The sequence below is a fragment of the Mugil cephalus genome, chromosome 8 (genome assembly GCF_022458985.1).
Source record: "Mugil cephalus isolate CIBA_MC_2020 chromosome 8, CIBA_Mcephalus_1.1, whole genome shotgun sequence".
In the NCBI taxonomy this organism is placed as follows: domain Eukaryota; kingdom Metazoa; phylum Chordata; class Actinopteri; order Mugiliformes; family Mugilidae; genus Mugil; species Mugil cephalus.
This window is the reverse complement of record NC_061777.1, coordinates 23,501,279-23,528,521: the sequence shown is the minus strand read 5'-3', so window position 1 is coordinate 23,528,521 and position 27,243 is coordinate 23,501,279. Positions and strand designations below refer to the sequence as shown.

Below are 27,243 nucleotides of genomic sequence, written 5' to 3'. Positions count from 1 at the left end.
AGTGCAACTGACATTCAAATAGACACAATCAAGGCGAGTCAAATAAAACACTGTGTTTGAAGTTTATTCATTTTTTTTTCCTCCAAGTGTTACATCTACATAAAAGGTTTCATGGCCTCGCATGACAAATACGGTACAGCTCTTTCACCCCTTTTTACACCTATTACTTTATGATTTTCAAAGAACCGACATGTTTACATTCTGTGAGATATGTATAGGACCCAACAGGAGGTCAGTATACCGCGTGGCTCACCAAATAAAGCCTTACTCTTGAAACAAATGTCAACATCACAAATATGAATGTAAACCGAAATACCTTAGGAAGCTCTCCCAGAAGCCTACTGAACGGCAAACGACAACGTGATCGAAGCTTTAAGGTTGTGGAAAATTGCTGAAATTTAATCTTTAGCCTTACGTAAAATCTCGCGGCTCCGTTCACCATCCACACACACACACACACACGTGTGGCTAAGGTGGCGTGGCACATGTGAGCAACTACATCATCGAAAATAAAAGAATATAAATAAAGGGGGCAAATATTAAAGCTACTTCCTCCTTCTTTGTCGAGAAGGACAGCATGATTACAGTCAGGTGTGTCAGGTGTGAAGCACCACTTATTAGATTTCCTAGAAAAAGCACGTCTTAAAGGGTTGGGAGTGGCCGTGGAGGAGAGAGGAGGAGGTCTCTTCGGACCAGAAGGTAGCTGGACTGTTGAATACTTCAGCAGGAAGGGAAAACATATACTGCACACACCAGCAATCTCAGAGGAGGGAGGGGGGCGTTAATGGTGCCCCATTATGTGTGTGAAAAGGGGTTGTAAAAATAATACACTGTATCTGTGAGTCAGCCATGCTTGAGATGATTACAGTACTGTTAGGCCTTGACAGACAGCTGTTGGTGAGGCGGTGGTACCTATTATAGCACCATCCCTGCCGAGGGGAACGACTCAATCCATTGTGTCTGGATGCAGCAACATCACCGTGCTGTTCCTTCGTTTGAAGTCAAATGCTCCCCTTATTCCAAACGAACGGTTTTCAGATTTATTTATTTTTTTAATCTGCATACTGTAAAATCAACAGTAGGTGGAGACACTAATACAGCTTTAGAAAGAAAGGAAAGTCCCGAAAAGTACACCCAGTTTTTTTTTTTTTTTGTATTTTCTTTTTTTTTTTTTTTTAGTGTTCTGAAATGAAACATCAAATCAAACTGCCATAACTCTGTTAAATACACTGAAACTTCCTATGCAATAATGAACAGCAGTCTGTTCTGAGGGCTGCGTGGCCAGCAGTTCCACCGCTTTCAGAGCCAACCTCAGTGTGTCCCTTTTTGTCCAATAAACCGAGAGAGAGCGTCCTCTTTGCATCAGTTGGTGTCTCGTGCTGTTATCTTCACGCTAAACCCCGGAGAGGTCGGCTTAGCTGCTGCTTCAACAAGTGCCTCCAACCAGGATGTGGGAGCAGCGGCGGGTCTGTTTGCGGTGACAGAATAAGACGTGATGTGTGCCTCCCTGCCTTTCTCTTTCTTATTTGGTTCAGAGGAGCGAGAGCGTCCTAGCTGCCAACAAGTGAACACAAGTCGTAACCAGCACGGCACAGCCAGCAACAACAGCTATCATCGCACACAAAGAGTCAATCCTTCGCTTTAACCATGTCAGTCACAAATTATGATACAGGAAAGAGCTTCTCTGGAACAAAATACTGAGCAAAAAAAACCATCCAGCGTCTTTGGGGATTCGTCTGAAATGTATAAATAAGACTATAAGTCTCCAATCAGCTTCTGCTAAAAATGTTAACATGTGGTCGTTAACATTTATGAGACAGAAGTGACTTCACTGTACTCGTTTCAGCCTCTCGATACGTACATCGTTTATCTTTCACCTGACGTACAAATAGAAGTATACACTGCACTGTGTGGAAAGCCTCAGATACCTAAAATGTCCTCCAAGATCCAAACGAGGCTGTTGAGGCTACAGTATTTGTACTTTTCCCTTATCAAACACACGGAAAACAACAATTAAAAAATTAACTTAAAGTGACTAAGACTCTTGGATATCAAGGGCTTCATCTACCAACTCAAATTTATAAAATTCTCTTCTTTTAAATCACTTTGACATGTATAGCTCAGTGTACATTTCAACAACTGTAAATGTCTTCAATCAATGAGTGTTGCTATTACACAATATATCTAATATATTTAATCTTTAATAAATAGGATTTTTCTCCAGATAGTCACATCATAGTTTTTTTTGGTTTATTTTCTTGTTTTTTTTTTTTAGCATCTGGATAATGTTTTCCCAGCGCCACAGCCTCCTTTTGTTTTTATCCGCTGATGCGTCTGCTTCTGTTCTCTGCCCGAATGTGGGCGAGCAGAAGATGGACGGGCAGTTTTTCAGCAGAGGAGACAGACAGAGAGACGGGGTGAAACAAAGTGTGAGGGAGAGAAAGAGAGAGGGAGAGGAGGGGTTGGGGGCTATGAGTCAGGTGGTGTGGGCTGTGTGAAGATGGGAGGGTGGCGTGTCTGTTGCCTATCCATCAGTGCCGTTTTTGTTGGGGGTGTTGGTGTTGATGGTGGTGCCGTCTGGCTGCTGGCCGTCTTTGCGCGGCGGCATCCTCTCGTTTATCCTGTCCAGACCACGCGCCTCCTCGAAGTTGCGGATCTTCCTCGTGGGGGAGAAGCCTTGGATGGCTAAAGGGTGGAACAAACACCAAACACCAAATATAAGAAGCTGGAAACAGGAATCTGCTGTAAACCTTGTTGTTAGGTTTTTTATTTTCAGCCCCAATCAGACTGGATTCCTTGTGGAACTTCCTTTAACAAACACAAAACACAGTATCAGTCTAACACAGAACAGATGAGCGGTGAATACGACACATGCACAGGTAAACAATGACTCCTAGTGTTCAAACACCAGTGGGACAAGTCACTACGATAAAACACCTCACACTTTGTAGACTTACGGTAACGTCCCAAAACAGCCAAGGAAACCAGACAGAAACGTGTGCAAATGAGAAGCAAACTTGTAAGGGAGTGTCCAGACATACTTTTCAGTCATTTGTCAACTTAAACAGAGAATTAAAAACTGTGGACAAAAAATGTGAACGTTCTACAGGTGGATTATTTAGGATAAAGACTTTAAAGGCTACTCTTGCAAAACCAGATATCTGTGACGGTTCAACATTTGTTTTCATTTGAAAACTTTCAATGAAAGTTGAGGCCAGTGATTCAGTTATTCCTAACCAGGGCTTAAATAAATATTAAGAGGTTTATACACTTCCTGGTAAACAAAAAAAATCACAAGATTTATTTCCATCTAATGTTGCATTAATAAGTATCTTGTATTAGTGAATGAAGAGTGTGTAAAACTGTGCATAACCTTCTCCAGCTCATCCCAAATTACTCAACGAGGTTAAGGTCTGACTCCGTGGTGACCAATCCATGTGTGAAAATGAATCACAATTTAAGGCCCATGACTCCTTTCATTGTCATCTTGGAATATGTCCATGTCATCAGGGAAGAAAAACTCCATTGATGGAATAACCTGTCATAATCATTCAGTATACTCAGGTAGTCAGCTGACCTCATTATTTGGGCAGAATGTTACTGAACCCTAGACCAGAGCCACTGCAGCAGCCCCAGATCATAGCACTGCCCCCACAGGCTGGTACAGACACTAGGCATGATGGGAGCATGACTTCATCTGCCTCTCTTCTTGCCCTGATGTCCCATCACTCTGGAACACAATCTGGACTCATCAGACCAATGACCTTCTTCCAGTCCAATCTTTATGCTCCCTAGCAAACTGAAGCCTTTCTTTCCCGGTTAGCCTCACTGATTAGTGGTTTTCTTTAGGGTACATGGCTGCTCAGTCCCAATCCCTTGAGTTACCTTCACTATTAAACATAGCCCTGAGTTCTACCATTGTTTGTCTACAATTAGATTTCACTAAATGTTTAAGTGATCACTGATCAGCATCAATCAGGATTTTTTCCGACCACATTTCTTCCGCATTTCTCTCCACTATCCTTCCATTATTTAATAATGGACAGTTCTTAACCAAATTTTGTTTTTTTTTCAAATCTCCTTTGATGTTTTCTTTTAGTGCTTGCTTAGTTGAATCCAGGTGGCGACTTTTTTTCTCAAGGCAGTGAAGTATAATTACGGTGCTATAAATAATGGAAAAGTAGTTGGAATAATTGGCAAAACACTCAGCAAAACACAGTTAAGTATCTGTTAAAATTTGATAAACTAAATAACTGGAAGTAGTGGTATAATTATAAAAAAATATTTTCTAAAGGTTATGATAAAGTAGTTGAAATGATTTGCTAAATAGTCAGTAGAACCTAATGCTCTTAAAATAAATCACTACAAGTAACTGTTAAATGTTAATGAACTATGGTTGAATATTAAAAGTATTAACTAAAATGAAGCTTGAAAACAGTTACCTAAACACAATGTTAAAGGTTGAAATAATTAGCTAAATGTAATGGCTACATCACTAAAAATCTGTTGAAACCTAAACATGTGGGATACATCAAACTAAAAAAAAACTGGGAACCACTGCTTGAAGGTGCACTCTCTGAAATCTTCGCTCTATCTGCAGGGTAAAACTCTGTCAAAATGTTTTTAATAAACTATATATTTTTAATGGCTGATGCCTGTCAAACCACTGACCATCACTATCAGTCAGGAGGGGCAGACAGCGTAGCAACAGCCAACGGGTCTAACAGGATTTGTTTCTGAAAATATCCCAGGCAGGGATCTCCCCGGTCTTATCTCAGCCAGGTCTTAGCAGGCTTTTCTCTGTGTGGGGAGCCACCATTAGCAAGAAAAGCTGATGTAACCACAGACACCGACAAGTCTGGTCCTAAACCCAATCTACATGACAACACAACCCTGGGTATCTTTTTCTACAGTGACAACTCTGAGTTGACCAACACTAGCAGAAATCATTCAATTAAAAGATGTATTTCAGAAGAGAAACTGTTGCAACTCGAAGCAGCAATTATTGATGTAACACTAGTTTTCTTCTTGTGCAAGCTGCTTATCTATTCATGCTCTGTTCACCTCTGTAAACGTATAGTACTAGACACTGATAATGCAAGAGCAACCGGGAATAATAGGGTATTCAGTGATATAAACAAAATAAAGTGGACACACACACAAAAAAAAATAAAAGTACACATCTGAAGAGTTGGACTGTATTTAAAGGGTGAATGACAAACAAACACAGACATGAGATTTGGGCCACAGCCAATGCGTACCTTGTGCTTTGGCTGCCTCAATGGTAGCTATGTAAGTCGGAGTTGAGGAAGGGGGGGAAAAAGGGAGTCATCAGAGGCAGCCAGAGACAGCAAATGCAACAGAGAAATCAAACTGTAAACCCTGGCACGATAAACAGGATAAACACCCAGGGTATAGTCACACGGAGGCATAATTCACAGCGTCTGAAAAACGTCCTCAAAACAAAGGCTGGAATGAAGATGTCCGCTGCAGATTTAAGAATGTGTTGGTGTTAAAGGGTCATGAGGACTTAGGTGTGGAGAGCTGAGGGGGGATTTGGCTGAGCACTAAGAGTCTAACACTGGGGTGAGACGCACAACAATGACCAGACAGGGCGAAACACATCTATATAGACCAGCTTTGCTGCACAAATGCAGTGAGATGTCTATTCAGATACGTCTATCACACTTTATATGATGAATAAACTTATTCTTCAAAACTGATGTCAGGGATTTTGAAACTCTACACAGTGACCGGACACGTACCCTTACTGGATGTGCAGTTTTACTGATTTTGACAATGCATTTTCATTAAAAACGTGAGTCACGATGCCAGAATCAGTGAAGAGCGGTTACTGGCACCTCAGGGCAAAAACAGCTGTTCACATCAATATTCTGATTCCGTGTAGCTAGAGAGTGATTTCCTGGGTAGTATCTAAGTAAGTTTATAAATGAAACTTCTCTAACTATAGTGTCACGAGTTACCAAAATTGAGCATTGCATAATGCCAGCAAGAAGAGGAAGAGGCGAGTGACACTTAATGTAATGTAGGTTATGTGTCGGGACAAGACCAGGTGCCGACTGCTTGTCAGAACGCTGTGTACGACGGAAAAGCTCCCGCTACGTTAGAGGATAGATCTGAGGAGAGGTGGTGCTGTAGTTGTTTTTCAGAGAAATGCCAATGCACTGCAGCCAAATATTTCTCCTCTTCTCCGGTTTCATGAGAGCAGGCGACACATTTCTGTAGTGAGTCTTTGTATCCTAAGAAAGAGGTTAATTCACAGACTGTGGGTCTGGATGCAGAAGGAATAAGAAAACGAAGAAACAAGAAGGAATGGACCAAACTACACCATCCTGTGCCCGCTCTTTACTTGAACAGGACAGGCTGATCTGAAAGCTGTGGTTGGGGGAGCCGACATGGACAATGACATTCTCTGAAAGGTCACAACATGTGGTTTCTCCTTCGATTTCTCTGCGACTTCTATGAGCCTCCAGTGTGGCAAAGCGTGGTTCTCAGCATGTCCTCTGACTGGCAAGACCTTTAGATCAGAGGGTGAGTAGCCACTTCTAGGTGACAGGCTGACCTGCCCAACCAGCCAGCACTCGGCTCGGCCCAAAGAATTTACGCAGCATGGATGGAGGGGGGGGCTTGAGTCAAAGTCTAGCCAGCGCTCCCTGTGGTGGTTTTACCGTCATTGATCTAGAGCCTTTCAAAGTGACTAGCAGGACAGGAAAGCTAGTATTCACAAATTCACAATAATAAATTTTAATCAAGCCTCTTTTGTTCTTCGACTGAAAGACTGTTATTATAACACATTTATTTTCAAAGATATGAACATTTTCTCCCTTGCTGTCTAAAATACCCCACCCATTACCGAGTTAATCTATGTTATTTACTTAAGCAGTGATCAATCATGGCGGGTCGATCAAAATGTTACGGCTGATCTGTGTATATCATGCTCTTATATTTGCACTGCACAAATATTTTTGAGCCAAACTGGGTTCTTATCAGAACCGAGTTCTGGCTACACGCCATTAGATTTCAAAAACTCTGTGGGGGGAGGACGTTGGGCTGTTTCCAGGCTGCACTTTTATTACCTTATGGTTAAGGTGGATGGAAAAATGTTACTAATACTGTCACTGCACTACACTTATCTAACATATAACATCACCTGTTTCCAGCTAAGGAAAAACAAGTTTTGCTTAGAGCAAATGCCACGTTTAGAAAAACACCGGCCGCTGACAAGGTGTGAGGAATTGTCTCTGAAAGAGGTCGTGTTAAATGGCAGCTAGCAATAAGTAAACAAAGAGCAGGGTTATTGACTATAAAACACACTCACCAGTCTGTAAAGTCTGCTTTCCTCCTGACAACACTCCCATTGGAAGAGTTCCAGTTGGGGTCAGGCCTTTGAGCGTTAACACACTCTCACTCTCCTCCCTAGTCCACAAACAAAGCAGAGGCACACGGGGTACGCACACTGATTACTACTCAGCAAGCAGGGCGGCAGACACCTGGTGGATAGAAGGCAGTTCTGTAACCAAGAGGTCATGTGTTCGATCATGACTGGATATTTAACCTGTGCCCACTCACTCACGGCTAGATGAGACTGTCAGCTCTAAATGCCTCCAGCCAAACCGCCAGCATGTGTCCTGGATCTCTAAGTGGGTCACGGTCAACGTTTGTCAATTTTAGCAAGTGTTTTTAAGGATTGTTACCACTGTATTTGTTGCTGGCACACTTTTATTTATTCATTTTTCTGACCCTTTCTTAAAAAAAAAAAATCCCTGAATTAAAAGAAACTGCAGATAACATATGGAATAAATATTTACCATGGTTTGAACATTTTATCTACAAAATATGCACATCATCTTATTTTTAACCATGCAGGGAAAAGTTAACAAAGACGGAAGAAAAACTATGCAGCCAAATTGTATGTACGCATTTTAATTTTTTAAAAACTAGACTGAAATATCACTGATCCATATGCACTCGTCTGAAAGACAGACTGCCCACTTGCAGCACTGTGACAAGCTCGCAGCAGCAACAGCAGCAGCATAAATCTGGAATAATGTCTAATGTCATTATACAGTCTAGGTGGATCGTGACTCATCTGGTGCCAGCTCATTAATCCTAGCACGCCAATATTGTGTTTTCAAACACCATTTCATTGTACACTCAAATGACTCCATTCATTTCGCCAGCACTTGCACATCTTGCTTCCCCTGCAGTGACCTGCATTTCATTACTGCTCCCCTCACCCTGCACAGAGCTCCTGCACATGATCCATACATGCACACATGTGTAGTGTTTTCAAGTTGCTGTATTACCATGAGAAAGGAAGAAGAGCATCAAAGGGACAGTGTTAATGACAGGATCTGACCTGAGAACTGAGAAGACTCGAGCCATTTTCCCCACAGCACGAATCTTGTTCCGGATTACCTCCTTACGCATCGCAGAGGTGCCGCCTACAGAAAAAAGGCCAGATTGCGAGGTTAAGACAAAGATTATTGCTGTTTTTACCCTGCTGCAGAGTATCTTAGCAGCAATGAAACAAACATTAAAGACTTGTGGGAAGAAAGAATGAGGTGATGACACATCTGAGAGGTGAACTAGCGTTTAAGGGTGTATCAGAGCACAGCGCCTGTACTCCCTCATCAACACCAGACCACGGGTGACACAAGATGAATTATGATGAAGTGCTACATACGGATCACCTTCCCACTTTCTATGTCAATTAGATGTGTGCCAGAAGTCATTTAGAATTCATCCAATTTAAAAAGCAAATTAAAACAAGCAAATGGGCATCACAGAAGCCTACAAATAGTTGTGACAGATAATAAGATATTTATTATTTAGTTGTTTCACTGTTTGGATGAAAGCAACCATGAACTTATCTTATTAATTATATAACATTTTAAAAGGTAAAGTTGTTACCGAGAAAATGGTTTCATTTTTATGCTATTATCTGCGTGGATGGATGACCCTACAAGGAAAATCATTTTGACAACCAGGACCAGCACAAAAGTGTGCATTCACTTTAACTACTTCATTCTGAATGCTTTGTAGGAGAAAAATGTAAAATGGAAATTCAAATGAAGAATTCCAACAAGAAGCACTAGAAATGTTATATGAACTGATGCTTTGTTATCAAACTGAAGACGCCCCCCACTTTTCAAAGCAGATTGTTCAGTTTTAGATGACTGGTGAGGAGCTTAGTGTTTTATTAGGAATAACTGTGTCATTACAGACCCCAATCATGTGGGTTTCAGGAAGGCGCCGCCCACAAATGTTCCACATAAAAAGCTAAACTTCCCACCAGACATTCACAACTGAAGAAGCTACGATGGGGAAAGTCTTCAAGAAGACTTCAGGTCTTTGTTGTTTTTGGATGTGACAGTACTTGTTTCTTTGTAATAAAGTAGGTACTGGTCACAAAGGCTTTCCCTTCAGTAGGCTAACGTAGCCTACTGAGCTAGCAATAGCTCAAAATATGACCTGAGTGCTGCTTGTAATGTTACTACCGCACAGTCTATGAAAACCTAAAAAATGACCTGCAATCAGATGTATCGTGTTTTTTGAGATATTAAGATTATTATTATTAAGATACTTAAAATATGTTCATTTATTCCATTTATTATTTCATTTTAATTATGTTGCCAACAACTCCCACATTGCTGGTGTTGCATCAGCACTAACAGGCAGAACATCAAACTAAATGCATCATGCAGCCTGAATCCCGTATTAACTGGCTCGGTCAGTAATGAATACCTTCTAACTAGCCATAACATTCTTACTGCTACTAAGTTACCTTCGTACAGGTCGTCTCCCTCTGACATGAGCTCGTCGTCAGAGCAAATGTTCAGTACATTCACCAGCATCTCCGTCACTGTGGGGGGAAACAGACATACCTTAACATGTGATTTGGTCTAAATGGACTTTCCCTGAAGAATTGTCAAAAAGGGACACGTTAAACAAACAATGTTTTTTTTTTTTTTTTTATTTTAAATTTAATTTCCTGAGTTTAAGAGGAACCTACACACAAAATAGCCTTTAGATGAAAAGAGGGTCACATGGGCATGAAGACACAAATAACAAAGAATGGACTGTTTTTCAGATGGCACTGAAGATTTATATATGGGAGTTTCTAAAGAGCACAAAGACAGATTTAGTAAACGAATAAACATGCAAACATTATTTAAACAATTTAAATGAAAACAGCCCTGAGCGATTTCTAAAAAGAATGCAACCTTTTGTAATTTAATATTTCTTTGTGTCATGTGTTCGTCTCTCTAGGTCTAATTCTGCCAGACGCGTCCTGAATGAACAATAAAGAAATGTAATTTCCCATGATGGCACAGTTTAAAATGTGCTTCTATTCTATGATTTAACAGAGGAAAAATGATTCTAAACTGGTTCTACAAAGTAAATGAGTCATAGACAACACAATATGTGGTTTATTTTTGGCATACCATCCACATTTCCCAAATTAAACAACCAACACACCTTTCTCTCCAACAAAAGGCAAAGACCATGTGAAGACATCCATAAAGTTGGGCAACCAGTAGGGGTGGGGGGAACAGTTGAACTGTCGGATGTTCATCACGTTGTTCTCATATTTTAAAACAGCAGCTGGAGTCGACAGAGGGAAAGAGATGAGTGGACACATTCAGGAATCAAGATACAAGAAAAATGCGGCAACAAGAGGGAGAAATAAAAGACGGAAACCTTTGTTGTTGTAGACGTCTAGATAATTTGGAGCTGAAAAGATTGTGATTAATGAAGGGAAGCCTGTGGTCTGGCTTTTTCTGTACATTCGATACCTGCGCAGCCACAAATGAAAAGTCTCATTAAACATATTGTTTACTAGAATTCTTCGCTGAATTCATTTATACGACTACTCACCCTGCATCCTGTGCTTCATGGGCTCTTATTACTGACAGCAAGTTATTATTTACCAAAAAGTCACAGACAGCTGAGTAACTGCAAAGAGAACGAGAAGGAAAGAGAAACAGACAGAGGCCAGACCAGTTAAACTATTGATGGGAGGTTGTAACATAACTTATACCATTAAAAGGATCAGTATGAGGACACATGAGATCATTTAACAACTGATTATTGTTGCCCTAATGCTTTCACGTGTATTTTCTGCATGCCCGTTGGCCTGTTGAGCCAGGGATTAGATGCTGAACATGCAGAGGAGAGACTCTTGTCTTGATGTGCTCTGCTAGCATCTCTAGAAAAGCTAGAACTACAGAAGGAGGAGAAGCAGAAAACCTCGTCTGTGTAAGGCCACTTCAGGACACTAATAATCATTTAGGAAAGAAATATTTATAATAAATGAAATCATACTAACCTTAATGGTGTCAATGAGCATTTAACACTTTTGTGAATGTCAGGGTTACATAACGGGGGCAATCACTTTTTCACACTGGACCACATACGTTTGGATTTTGTTTGTTGTGTTGTTCATTTAAAAACTGCATTTTGAGTTTACTTGTGTTATCTTTGTCTTATGTTTAATTTTGTTTGATGATCTGAAACATTTAGGCAAAAAACATTTATGACAAATGCGAAGAAAAAGTATGAACCCAGGAAGGGAGCAAACACTTTCACACCACTGTATTTTAATGTGCTACTAATTAGTTTCATTATCTGCTCAACACAATTTCTAAACCCATTTTCACTGACCAGCTTTTTACCTCTGTTAATCCATTTTGTAAAGGCACACTGTTAACACTAACACGTTAACCTATTTTGAACAGCTGCTTTTATCTGTTGTTTTGAGCCATTTTTGAAAGTGCCTCAATAATGCTTGACCTACAAAACAGTGAAGCTACGTGGTTTGACCCGTGTGATGCAGCCTACTTTCTATCTGATGATAACCTGCCATTACTGTTGTATTTGTTGGAGACTGGTCTCTTTTATGGTATTTTAATTAAATACAGTATTTATATCTATTCTGAGAGTTTGGTAAAAGTGTTACTGCGAAGTTAAGCTGCGCCAGGAGTGACAAAGACAGCGGTTTTATACAATACCTGAAAAAATAAGAGCAGCCCCTGACGGAGTTATGGTTGAAGTGTTCAGATGTCTTTTCACTGCCATAGTCCTCACCGGGGTCAGCCCAAATCAGGTCACACATCGGCCCAAATGCTGGAGGCTCTTTAAACCTGTCTAACTGTTGAGTACAAAACACAACACACTTCAGAGACACTGTATGGTTTAGACTGACTTCTTACATAAAGGAAACCAATGCCACAGAAGGGCATTTAATCTTGCAAATGTGGTCTAAAAACAGTATAGCTTACAGCTCATTGTCGTACAAAAATAGAGTAGGGCACTTGCAGACTTTCAGTTTACAGAGTATTTAAAAGATGCTGCTATAAAAGGAGTATTTTGCAACAGCTGCGTGTGCGAATGGTGGATTACTTACTTTCCTTATGTCATCTAGACAGTTGATTTCTGGTGAGAGTCCACCATGTACACACAGGAACTGTTGGTTGAGCAGGGCGGCGAGAGGCAGGCAGTCAAAGGCTTCCATGCAGGCGTCGTACACCCGCTCAGAGTATTTAATTTTACCTGTAGCAAATTCACAAAGACAAAATACAGGTCAGTTTTGGAGCACATCTCACAAAGAAATGATTTAAAATTCTCGTCAAAAATATAAATCAAACAGTTGGATGTGGTTATTATTAAAAAGGTATCAACAAAGGCTCGCCAGAGATTTCATGAGAAACTAGAGCAGCCAATCTGCCAGCAGTAGACTGATGACTATTTACAGACAGTATCTGCAGAGCCACTTGCAGAACATTACAGGTCAGATTAGGTCAGGAGGAAGTCAGCTCCTTATAGGGAAGGAGCAAACAGGACAGTACATTGACGGTGTTGCATTCAGGTCATTCAGGAAAGTGCGTAGTTTTGGGCTCTCCATTTGACGTGAATGCTTGTTTATAATTTAGCCTGTGGAGCAGCGTAAATTACCAAAACTTTAAAAGTGAGACAATTTATTATAAAACTAATTCTGCCTAATCCTCCTTACGTGCAAAGATAAAACAAGTGACACATTCACTCACTGGATTAGAGATGTAATAGTGTTTCTGAAGTGAGAGGTCACATTTATACATTTATAAAGTGTTTTATAATTAGCAGTCAATTATTGATCACATTTTGACATTTGTTATTTTACAGCAAATATAACATGCATTGCTGGTCAAGTTTTTTTAGTCGAGTTTATTTGTCTTCAGACGGTGAGAATGTGAGCCTCCCTAGAAACCTGGTTACATGAACTCATTGTCTTTTCTGAAGGAGGCAAAAACCACATCATACAGATTTTATACATAACAGTCACTTCATGTCTCGTGTATACCACTTCCTAGCTGCCAGTTCTATATTAATACTACATAAAATAACAAAGAACTAACCTGACACGACTTGCCAGATGCACAGTTAACTCTTTGACTTTTTAATATTCTTTCAATTTCAAATCAAATGTATCACAATATACGATATATTAAAAAAAGGAAAGAATAATCAGCAACAATATGGCCTAAAATTCTTCTCCAGGTACTCCGGTTTGCTCCCACCTCCAAAGACATGCTCGTTAGTCTGACTGGTGACTGTAAATTGACCCTAGGTGTGAGTGTGAGTGTGAGTGTGAGTTGTTGTTTGTCTGTGTGTTAACCCTGCGATATGCTGGAGACCTGTCCAGGGTGTAACCTGCCACTCGCGACCCTAGTGAGGGTTAAGCGGTAGCAGAAGATGAGATGAGGTTTATGGACAAAGGATGGATGTATGGATGGATGAATAAATGTATGTGTGTATGGCTGAAAGGTAATCAGTGGCCCAGTTAAGTTTTGTTTTCTCTTTATGAGGTACTGAGCTGTGCAGGCACCACAGACACCTGTTTCTGAAATACACCACATGTAATATCTACCAACAGCTCAGTTTAATATGAAAATACTATATTTACAACTAAGATTACTAACGCCTGCAGGCAAAAAAAAAGGGAAAGGCATTTGTAAATGAAACTCAAGTTTTTTGTTTTTTTTTAATACATTCATTATCTTCTTTTAGAACATTAAACTTCCGTTTCTTCATGTCTGGACCAGCAGCATCAACTTGAACTAAAACATTTAGAGTGTGAGAACACTGACTGGGAGTTTAAGGGATTATTAGCCCTAAAATCATGTTATGTAACCTGCACTCAGATAGTTTAAGGTCAGGAGGACAGTTACAATCACAGTTGTAATCATTTGCAATTACAGTTTCTAATCTCTTGGCTAAATCCGCCATTTGGAATAAATGTGACCAATGCTGGTCGGTTCAGTGGTGTTTCACATTCAATCAATGAAGTCTGTCCACACGAAATGTTATTTTGCTGCTGCACAGAAAAAATAAGCCCGAGACAGAAGTCATTACTCTGCAATGCAGAGGGTGGTTGCTTCTAAAGAAGCCCTGTATACTCACAATAAAGTGTGTTGTGCATCACTTACATTGTACATCATCCAAATAGTGATTATTTTTTCCACATTTAGTTTACACACATGCGCTATTTATTTTCCCTTAAAAAAATGATTTACGCTTGAATTCGAAAGTCTTTCACTCTGCCTGCAACACTAACAGGTGGTACAGTGTGTGTAGATGAGGTGGTATGTGGGTGGGTGTGAGAGAGGATGTAGTGACTGAAATCTATTTGCAGCTGGCAAGGCTGTCTTAGCAGACTGCCAAAGTGTCTTTGTTTCTGAGTTTGCATACTAATACCTGTACACCTGCTTTTAACGCACATGCAAGCACACACACACTCAGGTACACACACACACACAGCTGTCACATATTGAAATCTGTGTGTGTGTGTGTCTGTCTGAAAAACATCAACAGCATGCCTGGCTGCTCTCCATGCTCCAGCAGTTCATCGTCTGCATCGTGAAAGAGAAAAGTCTTCATCTCCTCTGTGGAAACTGTAATGTTGATGAACTGCTGCATCTTGCGGCAGGAGTTTCCAATTCCACACACACCCTGACATAAACACATCTTTCTAGTGGAAGCTGTTATTACAGAGAATCAACAGTCAAAGTTACCTGCATATCTCGCAATAGTTTTTTGGCTTTCTTCCCTTGTGCCTCCGGGATGTGAAATTAAATGAAATTCATATTTATTTATATAAAACGGAAAACAATCTCCATATGATTTAGAGAAGCCAGTGAAAGCGCAAATGACAACCATGGCAAGTCACAGGAAAAAAAACACAAAAAAAACATGTCTGCAGGGGTAATCCTGCACTCGCACTGTGAGCACCATATGTTACTATTAAACCCAGGCCACGTCTGAACTGTGGAATCTGAGTGATACGGAACCACTGTGGAGCGCTACAGACGGCGTAGGAGCACATTAGATCGGCCTTCATATGGCTGAGAGATGCCCTGCACTTACATTCCTGTTTGAAGGTGAAGTACTCTGTGAGATGCCGGCACTCGTGGTTCCCACGCAGAAGGAAAAGCGTGGTGGGGTGGTTGATCTTGAGCGACCAGAGGTAGAGAACACACTGGGAGGGGAGACAGTAAGAGAGAGAACATGTAGGAGAGGTTGTCCACAAAGGTTGAACACTGATATGATACAGATACAGATAAAGAGCTCACATTATTACATGTGCTGGAACTAAAAGAATGAAGTGGGTTTCAGCTGGAAAAATTACTCAACCAATAATATTGAGAAAGATTATTTGTTATATAACTAATAGTTAATCAAATGAGTCTGGTAAATAGTCTCCTGGTATGTTCACATTCACAACGTCTCAGCAAAGGAAAGGTCAATTAAAATCATGTTTTGCATGTTTTGTAGGATAAAATAGGTTTCAAATGGTTCACTCCAACATACTGCTTCATTTGTCTCTGTCAGTTTGACAGTGTCCTTGATCAAGACAAGTTAGATTTACTGCCAGTTTACTTTCATACTGCAGCTACAGCCCACAGGAGAGTTTAATAAAATGGAACCAAATAAATCTCTGTCATGACAGCCCATTCAAACTGTGCCATCAAGGCCGCAATACTTCAATGCCAGGCAGCCATGCTGGAAAATGTCAGAAAAAGTCTGAACCTGGTTGTCAAAGGTGTGGGAATTCTTTAAACAGGGACTAATAAGTTGCATGCTTAGTAGAAATATATAATATAAACTGCCTCACCACCGCAGATCAAACACTAAACACAAGCATCTCAACTTCTACCAAATTTCCAGTCTTAAAATGTCAAGAAAATGGCATCAGCATTCAGACTATTAGAGCAGGTTTTGTCAGAGTCTTGGATAGTGCTGAGTGCCAGGGAGTTATTCAGACAAGACCTAAACAAAAACTCCCTGGAACACGTCAACAGCTGGTACGGCAACGTGTTCCAATGCATTTGGAAGAGACAGTTTGTTCCTGAGCGCGTAGACCTATAAAATTAAACAACTATATTTCTGTTCCTGTAACCTTTTATATGCTAATTATTGGAAGAACAAACAACATCCCTCATAATTGGGTCTACAAGAATAAATCTGAACTTTTGTGATAAATAGTAAATAGTAAAGATAAAATATGTGTTTGAAAGGGGCCCTTTGATAGATTTGAATAAAAGTGTTGAAGTCACGGTTATTATTCATTGGTAACTTAACCAAATGAAAATACTCAATAAACTAATAACAATAATCAAGAGCTTAATCACCTAATGTAAAAAAAAAACAGATAAATTTATTAATAGACTAACAAAGAAGTTGTCTGTACACTTGTACAAAAAAGGACAGTTTGCCAAAGAACAATTTGTCCTTCCTTCAGCAACTTATCTCATATTAGAAGCAAAGAGAAGCCTTCCTTGGATTAAATTAGAAGCTCTTAAAAAAAAAACATACGAAAAGCAGAGGAGCATTTACAATCCAAATGAACTTGCTCGTCAGTGCCCAGACAAGGTAGCGTTCAGTGGCTGCTACTTGCCACTCTCAACCCACCAGTTTCACATGTGCCAACCACGGTCTGCTATTAACTCTCTGGAACAAGATGCCAAGGTAACCAGAGCCAGCAGGTGTGTATGCACAAAACCGCCAGTGTGTGTCTGTGTGTGTGTGTGTGCGTGCGTGCGTGTATATATAAAGAATGTGGGGGCGTCACGACTGCCCTGTCTTATGCACTTTCATTGTTGAGAGACATATCAAACTGTGATGTGCAGGTAAATGTGTTGAGGGGACTGTCGCTGTGACTTGATCTCTTATGTGCGGAGGCGGAGGAAGGGACACGGCTTGGAGTGGCTGGAAGCTGACATGGGTTTTAATGAGAGCCCTCTGCACTCTTTCAGCCAGCCGCTGTGAGTTTGAGCCTGGAGTGGGGGAGGAAGACAAAGGAGACGGCACAGTCTTTGTGTGGCAGACATGAGCGCTGGCACCTCAGAACCCCGACATGCACACACACAGACGGACGAACGCGCGCTCCAGATGTGCCGTGTCTGGTGTGTGTGAGGGAGGGGCTGGGGAAAGGGAGTTTGTCCACAAACACACTATGTTGGATCAAAGAGAATTCACGGAGTAGATAAAGAAGAGCACACAGGAGAAGAAAAAAACAGATTGCGCACACGCACTGGATTTAGACTTAGGCAAATTGCTGGCCTGCAATGGTAATTCACCACTTCAAGAGGCTACAGTGACTCTTTATGTTGCCTAGGTAACCACATCCTGATATCCATTTTCCTATATCTGTCTTATGTGCAACTGTAGTGAACTCAGTGGCCTTTAAAATGAAGAGATGTTTCAGCCCTGCTTGTGAGGGCAAACTGCTACACTATCTATTAGTTCTCAACGCTGATGTTGTTTGACTACAGTCATTGCTTCAGCCTGAGCACCACCTTCATCATTCTAATAGTTATTGTCATCATTTACTATGATCTGACAATTACTTTCACCATTAACTCATCTTAATCTACAAAATGATGACAAATGCTCAGCACTAACCCTCCGAGCTCTCAATGCCCAAAATGCAAATATTAGTCTGACACCCAAAGAAATGTATCTTACTATGCATGTAAGTAATAATAAATAAATTAAAAAATAAATAAGTAATAAATGTTCATATTAATTGAATAAATAGAAAGTTGCATATGTTTCTCGGCTGATCCACTAACTGATATAAGGTTTTGCTTCTAGACCAATCAAGACAACTTAGTTAACGATTTTTTAGGCATTAAGCAACAGCCTAGTACGTATATTATTTACTGTAAACATACAGCGTGTGTTCCGTATAATTAGCTTCTCACGGTATCGACACCACAGATCACAACTGTCCATAACTGACACATAGGTTTAGGGGCTCGAGCATGACAGTGGTGCTGGAGCTCAAACACAGTGAACTATTTTTCAAGTGGTTTCAGCATCAGCTACCCTATTTGGACCGGCACCGTCTCAGAAGTCAAATTTCTGAAGCCAAAAATGGTAACACACAACCACGCCTGCGGCCTTCAGTGGACACAAATCCACGCACATCAGCGACATTACCTATTCTGTTTCAGTCTCCTCTTTTCATCCCTGACATTTCACCCACCTCCATACACCACCCAGTGATCAAAAGCCCCCATATTGTGGCTGAAATGTTAGCATATCTCCTTGTTGGCCTTGCAGAGAAGTATCTTTGTTCCTACAAAATGACAGAGTACTCAGGACATTTAGCACTGCACTCTTCTAACACTGGCTAAGTTTACATTTCAACTGTTGTTATCAGTGATGATCCCCGGTTCTTGACTACACTGTGGTATACACTGAGCCCCCAGGCTGCAAAAGAAGTGTTTAAAACGGATAAATTCATTTGAAGTTCTTACAAGAACAATTTGAAAAGAGCTCTTATTGTACTTTGTGCGACAAGATTCACACTACACCCACCAGGTACCCTCAATTTATTTTTTGAACAGATCGAGTTCAAGACCCTCTCATTGCCATCTGGTGCAATTTCTGCTTATTTTTCTTAGCACTGATACAGTTACCTAACAAAACATTTTTATGTCAGTATTTTTCCTTCTGATTAGACACTTTTAACAATGCGTCTCTTTGTTTAGCACATTTAACAGTGATACACGACCGTAAAAACTGTAATAAATCGAAACCCAAGACAACCACACCCCTGGAGCCAAGGATCTCAGTAAGACAACTGCAGTCCATTTTGTGCAGTCAAACTCCAGCTCTCTGTTCAAATCCTCTGTCTTATTTATAACTGTTCCAATAACCATGTATGAACTGTGCCCTTTGGAAGTGTCACTGAAATAGAATTTCAGACAGCAAAACTCATTTGGTCAATGAGAGCAGCAGCTATACAAGTATTTCCAGCAGCAGTGCGGTAGGTAGGGCTTATATTTTGGCAGAGATTCTCTCTATATCTAACCATCGTAACCATATTAAGAATCAATATGGGACACACCACCATCCAGTCTGTCTTTGTTATATCATGTTTTTCTAATTGGAGTTGCAAACACATTGACAAGAGGCCACTTTACATTAAGTTCAGTTTATATGACAGTTTAACCTGCAGCTAATAAACAGCTTAAGATAAAGACAGCTTTGCTGCCTATCACACGCCAGTGCTGAAGGACTGTAACAACCGACCGAAACATATCACGCTGTTCAATGTCCAATACTGACACATTAGAGACGTTTATTATATTATAACAGTCCAGTTCCTCCTACCTGCCTTCACAAAAGAACTCAATTTAAACAGTGAAATCTTTCTTTATTAATTATTAACATGTAATAGCACAACAACTTACCTCAATACTGAAGTATCCCCGATCTACATAGTCACCGAGGAAGAGATACCGCGTGTTACTGGGTGATCCCCCGACTTCAAACAACTTCATAAGGTCAAAGAACTGTCCATGGACATCACCACATACTGAAAAAAGACAAAAAGACTGCTCTTAATTGCTCATACACATGTAAGAACAACATTTTTTATTGTGGACATGAAGTACGTCTATAGTGATCAAACTAGCAGACTCATACTTATACCATCGTCATTAACAGACAGAACAACAGATTTAAAGAAAACAGGTTAAATTGTCAATAACTGTTTCCCGCGTTTATTAAAGTGTGTTTACTGATGTTGAATGCAAGTGGCAAGAAATTATATTAAAATGGTTGTTATATTAAAAAACAACCATCTTAAGCAGTGAAGAATATTCATTCAATTCTATAAGTTTTATAAAACATACTGTATTAAATCAAATGTATCGATACATGAACTAATTTTAATCCTGTTAAATAGTTTTATTATATTTTAGCATCTTTACTCAACTCTGTGAGTACAGATATTACTGCTCCAACAATCAACCCTATAACCAAGCAAAGACATGTTGTCACGCTGGCTCTACTCAGTGTGTAGCCTGAGCAGAAATGAAGAATAATATCTTGTTGAGAGCTGGCCGCTCTGAAGTTTGGTGTGTTGGACTGAAGTCATGCAAAGGTCAGCTAACAAGGAGCAGATATTTTTCAAAAAGTGAGATGACAAACTTGTCACTCTGGCAGTAGGAGTGAAAAAAAAAACGCTGCCAATCAAGAGAAGCAGCACTTCAATAAAATAATGTCTGAACGGTGCAGATTCTCTTTAAAAGCATTGTGCACAAGAGATCTCTCACACTATGCTAACTTATGTCAGTACGCTAAATTTATGTTTCAAATGTCAAAGGCCAGGGTCAGCTATAGAAAAGCAGTGCTAATACTACACTTGACAAGGGATTCGGTGTCTCGGTTAATGACACTGAACAGGTGGGTGAGCAATACTATAGGGAGTGTTTACCCTACACCCACAGTTGAAGGAAAGTCTCCCTGCTCTGCTATATTACCCTTGAAACATAGACATGAGAATAACAGAATGCCCAGACCAGGCCTTTATATGACCTAGTGAATGTCAACCTACCTGTTATAGGTGCCTCCACTTCCAGCATGCACTTCTCTTGACGGAGGATGTTTGCCCCATCGTTGATGATTCTGAGAGCCACCTCCTCCTCCACCCTGCCCTCCTTGACGAGGTGATTGCGGAGCAGCTCAGCATTGGGTTTGCCGTCTTCAAAAAGCTCTTTTATGTTCAGTTTATGTTGAGGAGGGTATGGCACAGCTGGAAGAAAGCGCCATCATTTAGAAACTTATCTTGGAATAAACTGGTCACATGACAGGTTTTCATAATGAAAAACTCGGTGTGAGGCGCATGCCACCAATACCCGATTCCTGTAGTTGTAACACAGTCAAATTTGAACAGACAGGAGTGTTTTCCACATGCTATGGTATATTCAATGTTATTTAATTTTACTAATATCATTATCTTGCACAAATAAACATCCAGTACAAATCTTCTTACAAATGATACAATGAAGATAGTTCTCAAAGCTCTGGAAGATCCGAGAGAGTTATTATGTTTTCTGCAGGATCAAAGTTATACAGTGACAGGCGTCAGGCCATCCATGGTCGTACTGCACAAAGGAAGAGCTAATGGCTAATGTCTTATTCTTACTGGTGCCAACTTCCTAAAACCTAAACAAATATAGTTTTAGAAACAGAGCACAAACCAGAGTACTAACCACAGTAACTGTCTCCCTGGAAACAAAGTACTTCCTGTTTAGATCCACCAATAACTCCCAAAACATGGGAATTTTCAAAGTAAGAGCGCTGGGACTCTAACGTATCTTTGACATTCCCACTCTAACCATTAATTTTTTCATTCAGGCATTTGTGTTGGAAACCAGAGCGTCTTGTTGAATGGTAACAAGAAGCCCTGGTTTCCAACACAAATGAGATTCTGTTAGCATGCCAATCAGCTCGTTCTAAGGGCTTGTTTAAACTGAAAATGTCAGCATATTCAAGTGAGAGACAAAGTGCCTCTCTGAAGAAAAGCTGTTCGGGAATATGCAAGGAGAAATGACTCTCAGAAAGCACTGTGAAGCAGGAGAAATGTTCTGCAATCATGAGAGGTGATATTTGCATTGACTGAGCCAAGATGAAGTTACTGGCACAAGAGGAGGGACGCATACGCCTACATGATAATGTCATGTGAGACAAGATAGACAGCAAGAAGCCCCACACCTCACTTGACTCTCCCTCTTTCAGTAAGCAGCTCCACACCACCTACACAATCCTTTTAACGTCATCACAAAAGGTCAATGCATTTGAGGCTGAGACCTGAGAGCACTGTGATGAAAACAAAGTTAAGTGCACAACAAGTAAAAAAGCAAAAACTATATCACTGAATCTAGCATTGCGGCAGCTGTGCAGCTTGTTATTTTTAAATTACATGAACATTAAAGCATAACACAACTACTTTCTAATTATAAAAGAAACAGTGCCTTTTAATACAATATGTGTGATATTTAATCAGAAAATCGTTTTTCAAGCAATTTATCTGAAATGGGAAACAATGCGGGCGGCACAGTGGTTCGGTGGTTAGCGCTGATGCCTCCCAGCGAGAAGGTTCGAGTCCAGCTCGGGCCTTTCTGGGTGGAGTTTGCATGTTCTCCCTGTGTTCGTGTGGGTTCTCTAAGGGCTTCCTCCCACCTCCAAAGACCTGCTCATTAGGCCCTAGGTATTGACCCTAGGTGTGCGTGTGAATGTGAATGGTTGTATCTCAGTGTTAGCCCTGCGATAGACTGGCGACTGGTGCAGGGTGTACCCCGACTCGCGCCCGATGCCAGCTGGGATAGACCCCAGCAACCCCTTGGACCCTAGTGCAGGATTAAGCGGTACGGATATGGGACACAATGTTGACACAATGCTGCGTAACTACTAGTTTTAACTACTGTGTAACTACTAGTGCTGATCTGCACTAGTGGACACTGTGCAGATTTGCACTCTGTCAGCATCATCATCAGTTCATATACTCAGACTAATCTGCACTTTTCAAAACAATAGTAGAGTGGGATCCAATCCCTCTCACTCACAGGGCCTGTGAGGTAAAAGGATTACAGCTGGTACACCTAATAACAAGCCAGGCACACACCAACGACATTAAGCCACCAATTAAATATGGTGTAAAGCTAGTCTGTAACACCATCTGTAAGCCAAACGGACGACCTGATATCATCCAAATCCATCTGCAGGTCACCGCACAGGATATCCTGTGACATCAAACGTGACATAAATGCCAATATCAGCTTGATGAGATCAGCCGCACCTGAGTGATAAAGCGGTGAAAGTGGCAATGAAAAAGACGAGGGGGGGGGGGTATTCTGAGGACACTGTCTCACCCACACTGAGAAAAACAAAGAGCAATATGAAGAAAGCATTAATGAGTTGTTAGTGTAGATGCTCTGCTAATCAGTGATGCGGCGCCCGAGTCCAGAGGAAGCTTGATGCATTCATCACTCGGGTTTCTGAGAAACCCATTAGGGTTTGGAAGCTCATCCACTGATGTTTTATAGACTTTTAAGGACATAACATTTTCGTGGTGGAATAAAGCAAAGGCTGCAAATTAGCGACTGTAAGTGGTGTGTGACACCGAGCAAGAAGCACAAGTAAGAGACCTGCAGTTAAAAAAAGCTGAAGCACAGCTCCAACTTGACTAGTCTGTGCTGAGGACAAGCTGTCATGCGTTGACCAGTGTGGTATAAATAAACAGTAAGTGCTCCCAGGCCTTTGAGGCACGGCCGCGAAGAGAGCTGTAAGCTGAGGTACGAGCTTTAAGAACAGATTAGGTAAAGCCTCTATTAGCAAGGGCTTCCAGATTCAGGAGCTGTTTACTTAAAAGCCTTGTCACATTGAAGGAAGACTCCTGTACGAACAAAGCAGGCTCTGTAAAAAAAACAAAAAAAAACATGAAGACACAGAATGGGGTCCATTGTGAACGTGAGGTAACCAGACCGTGAAATATTTCAGGCAGTAACCGGGCTCCCCAAATTTACCTGGAGGTTGGCTGTAATTACCCGCCATGGACAATAATAACTGTTCTCAATGACACGGAAGTGGACACTCCACCCAACTCAAGACTGAGCGTGCTGCCCTCCAATAACAATAATAACAATCATAACACATTCTGGGTCGATTTGGTTGTACAACCAAGGCAGGGCCAGTCTGTTCAAACACAGATACAAATGAATCTGGCTGCCAGTAAACAGCATCGCTCCGTTTAAACAGGCTGCACTGAGTGTCGAACAAAAGGACGGCGGTGCAGACAAAAGTAACGTCAGCCATTCGTTTTTCCAGCACATTTAACAGTGAAGAAAAATGTTTTGTTAAAAATAATAAGCTAATAATATAATAAGAAACTGCCTCAGCCCTGAGACCGGCTTCTTATTAGAGACTGACTGGCCTAATTAGCATTAATGTTTGATGAACTCTTCAAAACCACAGACACACAGCGGGCCACTGCTGCACTGCATCAACACCCACTGTCTGGCATGACAACAAACGACTCAAGAAACAAAGACATGACTATCTACCATCCTGCCCAGCGAGGATAATGTTTTGGACAGTGATATGAGCCAGCGTCTAGAATATGTTCGCTATTGTTTAAAAATCAACACAATAGAGGAGGATTGAATTGCAAAGATGCGGCTGGGTAGAGATGAATGGAGCAGACGGTGGCTGGATGAATCATGAAGTCCACTTCAGATTGCTCTAATTATCACTGAATGCATTACCCTTGCAAGCTAAATAGCCTGGCCCGTAGTTTTTTCGCCATCTCTATCAATCACTCACATGGAGTGGAAGTAACGTACATTCCCTTCCGGCTTCTCTTTGATTTTGCTTTGGGGATATAGGGTCAGATTTAACAACCCCATTCAATCTGTATCCAAGATGGCATGAATCTTTGTCACTTCAAACAAGCATGCGTTCAAAAACCAACTGTGGATCTCATCTTCAGAAGGCACATGTGTCATCACACACCAATTAATCCACAGCTGATTATTCACACATGCAGTCTGGGGAGAAAACATCAGATTTAATGACCATATTGATAGTGTTACAAGGTGGAAGGCAACGCTCAGCAATGAATGGGCTTAACTGCTGACTTACACAACCAGAGCAGCATTAGTCTTAGGTAGCTCACCAGCCGAGCCCTCTTACAGACACCAGTTTCATACAAACCCCAAACATATACAGGTATTCTTCAACCTTTATTCACAAAAATGAGCATGTTTTGAATAACAACAACTAAAATTTGACATTTTAACATCAGTGGCATAAATGCCAGTTTGGACTAAACTGTCATTACTCCTGTCTACATTTCTCTTTTCTCTCATCTTCTCTATTCTCTCTCTCTCTCTCCATCGTGTGGCTGGCCATGTTGGGAACATCACTGGGGAGATTCTTTCCACAATTAACTCACTCTCTCCCCACTGGCTCACACTTCAGCATTCCAGTCCTCTGGCAGGACACTCTCCCAGCGCCCTTGCAGACAGACGAGGATGTGGGCTGCGTTGGCATTAAGTAGTAGCGCTGATGGAGGCGGCGGCGGTTCGCAAGAGCAAGGGTGGGGTTGGGTTCTCTCTCTTGGGAGCTACTTCAGACTCAGCTCTGACCTAAGCCGTCTTCAGGGAGACACAACAAATGGTGACCTGGCTTGTGCAATGAACCACAGAAACCAGCGTCGGTAACCTGAGCAGACCTTTGGATGTTCCCCTGAGTGAAAATGGACCTCATGACTTTAGATTTCATTCTAGTCCTAAATACCAAGGAGACAGAACAGGATGGCTTCTCAGCTTTGATTTCTTACTACATACAGTGGACAACTACGGAGATAATACCTCTTACAAATCACTGATAGACAAAATAAATAAAGCAGCCCTGATTCATGCACACTCGGAAAATGCAAAATGCAGCCTAGCATCTAACCGGAACTGCAATAAGCAGTAAGGGCATGTAGCATAAATAGTGAGGTAGATAAGTGCATAGCACAGGTTGTTTTTATAGCATGATAGTTTTTATAGCATAGTAAGACCACATATACAAGTGAGTGAACAAGGCATACACAATGACTGACTGAAGTACTATGAACATATTATACGGACGGATTTGTGTATTAAATGTAAGTAGACTATAACAGGAACTACAACATCATTTACACTAGAGGAAATGGCAGATGATAAATTATTACACAGCACATAAATAATAGGTAGTATATTAGCAGTATTATTACTGCCGTAGACTTTAACAATGACCATTACTATAACTAACAATGCATTTTGCATAGGCTGATGATAAGATGCCTTTTTGAGAGGGGGCGTTTAAAGAAAGTTTCCCCAAATGCTACAGGTGGTTTTCAATCCGTGCATTAGCTACCAGTCAGTTTATTTAAGATGCCAGTGCTGTTTTTTTTTTTGTTTTTTTTCCATTTTCTAGCATTGACTCACCTTTTACCAGCCGTTCCGTTGTGGACTGTTTCTCCTGTTTGTCTTTGTCCTTTCCAGACATCTTCGCTTCGACTGGGGGCTACTTTCGGAGTTCAAATCTTACGGTGTACACTTCTCAGTCCAGCTAGCCCGAAGACAAGCTAAGCACACGAGTGTGGCCGTCAGCCCCGTCTTGACTTTCGGAAGGGGACAGAGGCACCACTTTTTAGGTTGACTCCTTCTAACAAAATAGCAGCGAGCCAAGGAGGTCCAGTGCTTACGGCTCCACTAGCTAATAACGGAGCTAGCATGCAGCGACATTAATGCTAGCGAGTATTTAAAACGCGACAGTAATTTTGACACAATAGTAGAAACGTAAAAAAAATAATAAAACAAAATAAAATGAAATGAAAGCACGGGACCGTTTTGCTGTCAAGTAAAGTAAATAATACCTGGATATTACCCAGAGGCAAGTTGACGTTAGCCTCTAATCCGATTTAGTCACTCTTTTTCAGCTAGTTAGCCAGCTAACATCTTAACGTATTGGCAAGTCGGCGGAGAGGCAAAGAGAGCAACGGAAGACAGGCGTTTCATCTTCAACGCACACGTCCTTTATTGTCGGAAAAAGAGGTGCAGCGGCGCGTCGGCCGGAGTTTATTTTGAACGCATACACCGCAGGTCCTCCAAGATGCAGACAGCGTCTTGACTATGTGTCCTCCTCCTCGGATTAAACTCTAATCTGACAGGGAGTGAGTGAGTGAGGGGCAGCGGCGGATTTCCTACAACATGGTGGAGCCGATGTGACGTGACTATGGAAACGTAACACGTGGGTAGCGGGTGCGTTCAATAACACAAGCCTTCCTTCGCGAAGTTTGTTTTGCTGCTGCGCGTGTATGACGGCTCACGAAAGCAAAACGTGGCACCTCTAACG

The 27,243-nt window shown here is 41.1% G+C and overlaps 1 protein-coding gene across 4 annotated transcripts; it reads right to left on the bottom strand.

Annotated features, from left to right (window-relative positions):
* Window positions 1-38: 38 nt before the first annotated feature.
* ppp3cca (protein phosphatase 3, catalytic subunit, gamma isozyme, a) lies at window positions 39-27,106 on the bottom strand. 4 transcript variants are annotated; one of them, XM_047591191.1, is made up of 15 exons: window positions 26,765-27,106; window positions 26,334-26,509; window positions 20,912-21,109; window positions 19,764-19,888; window positions 15,427-15,538; window positions 12,431-12,576; window positions 12,036-12,175; window positions 10,903-10,980; window positions 10,726-10,820; window positions 10,504-10,629; window positions 9,809-9,886; window positions 8,381-8,465; window positions 7,340-7,437; window positions 5,262-5,288; window positions 39-2,685 (listed from the first exon to the last, which is right to left on the bottom strand). In XM_047591191.1, the coding sequence occupies exons 2-15, from the start codon at window positions 26,392-26,394 to the stop codon at window positions 2,525-2,527; spliced, it is 1,530 nt and encodes a 509-aa protein (XP_047447147.1). In that variant the 5' UTR covers window positions 26,395-26,509; window positions 26,765-27,106; the 3' UTR covers window positions 39-2,524. The 4 variants fall into 4 exon arrangements, with proteins under 4 accessions (XP_047447147.1, XP_047447146.1, XP_047447149.1 ...); XM_047591190.1 differs by having other exon boundaries at window positions 26,334-27,106; XM_047591193.1 differs by having other exon boundaries at window positions 39-2,676; window positions 26,334-27,106.
* Window positions 27,107-27,243: the final 137 nt, after the last annotated feature.

What these genes read in the sequence shown, in the direction of transcription:
- ppp3cca (XM_047591190.1), bottom strand. Translation starts at nt 26,394, where the DNA reads ATGTCTGGAAAGGACAAAGACAAACAGGAGAAACAGTCCACAACGGAA. An exon ending in GGCTGCTCTTATTTTTTCAG is followed by an intron (nt 10,981 to 12,035) that starts GTATTGTATAAA and finishes TTCTCTTTGCAG; the next exon opens with TTACTCAGCTGTCTGTGACT. An exon ending in CATGAAGCACAGGATGCAGG is followed by an intron (nt 10,821 to 10,902) that starts GTGAGTAGTCGT and finishes GTGGCTGCGCAG; the next exon opens with GTATCGAATGTACAGAAAAA.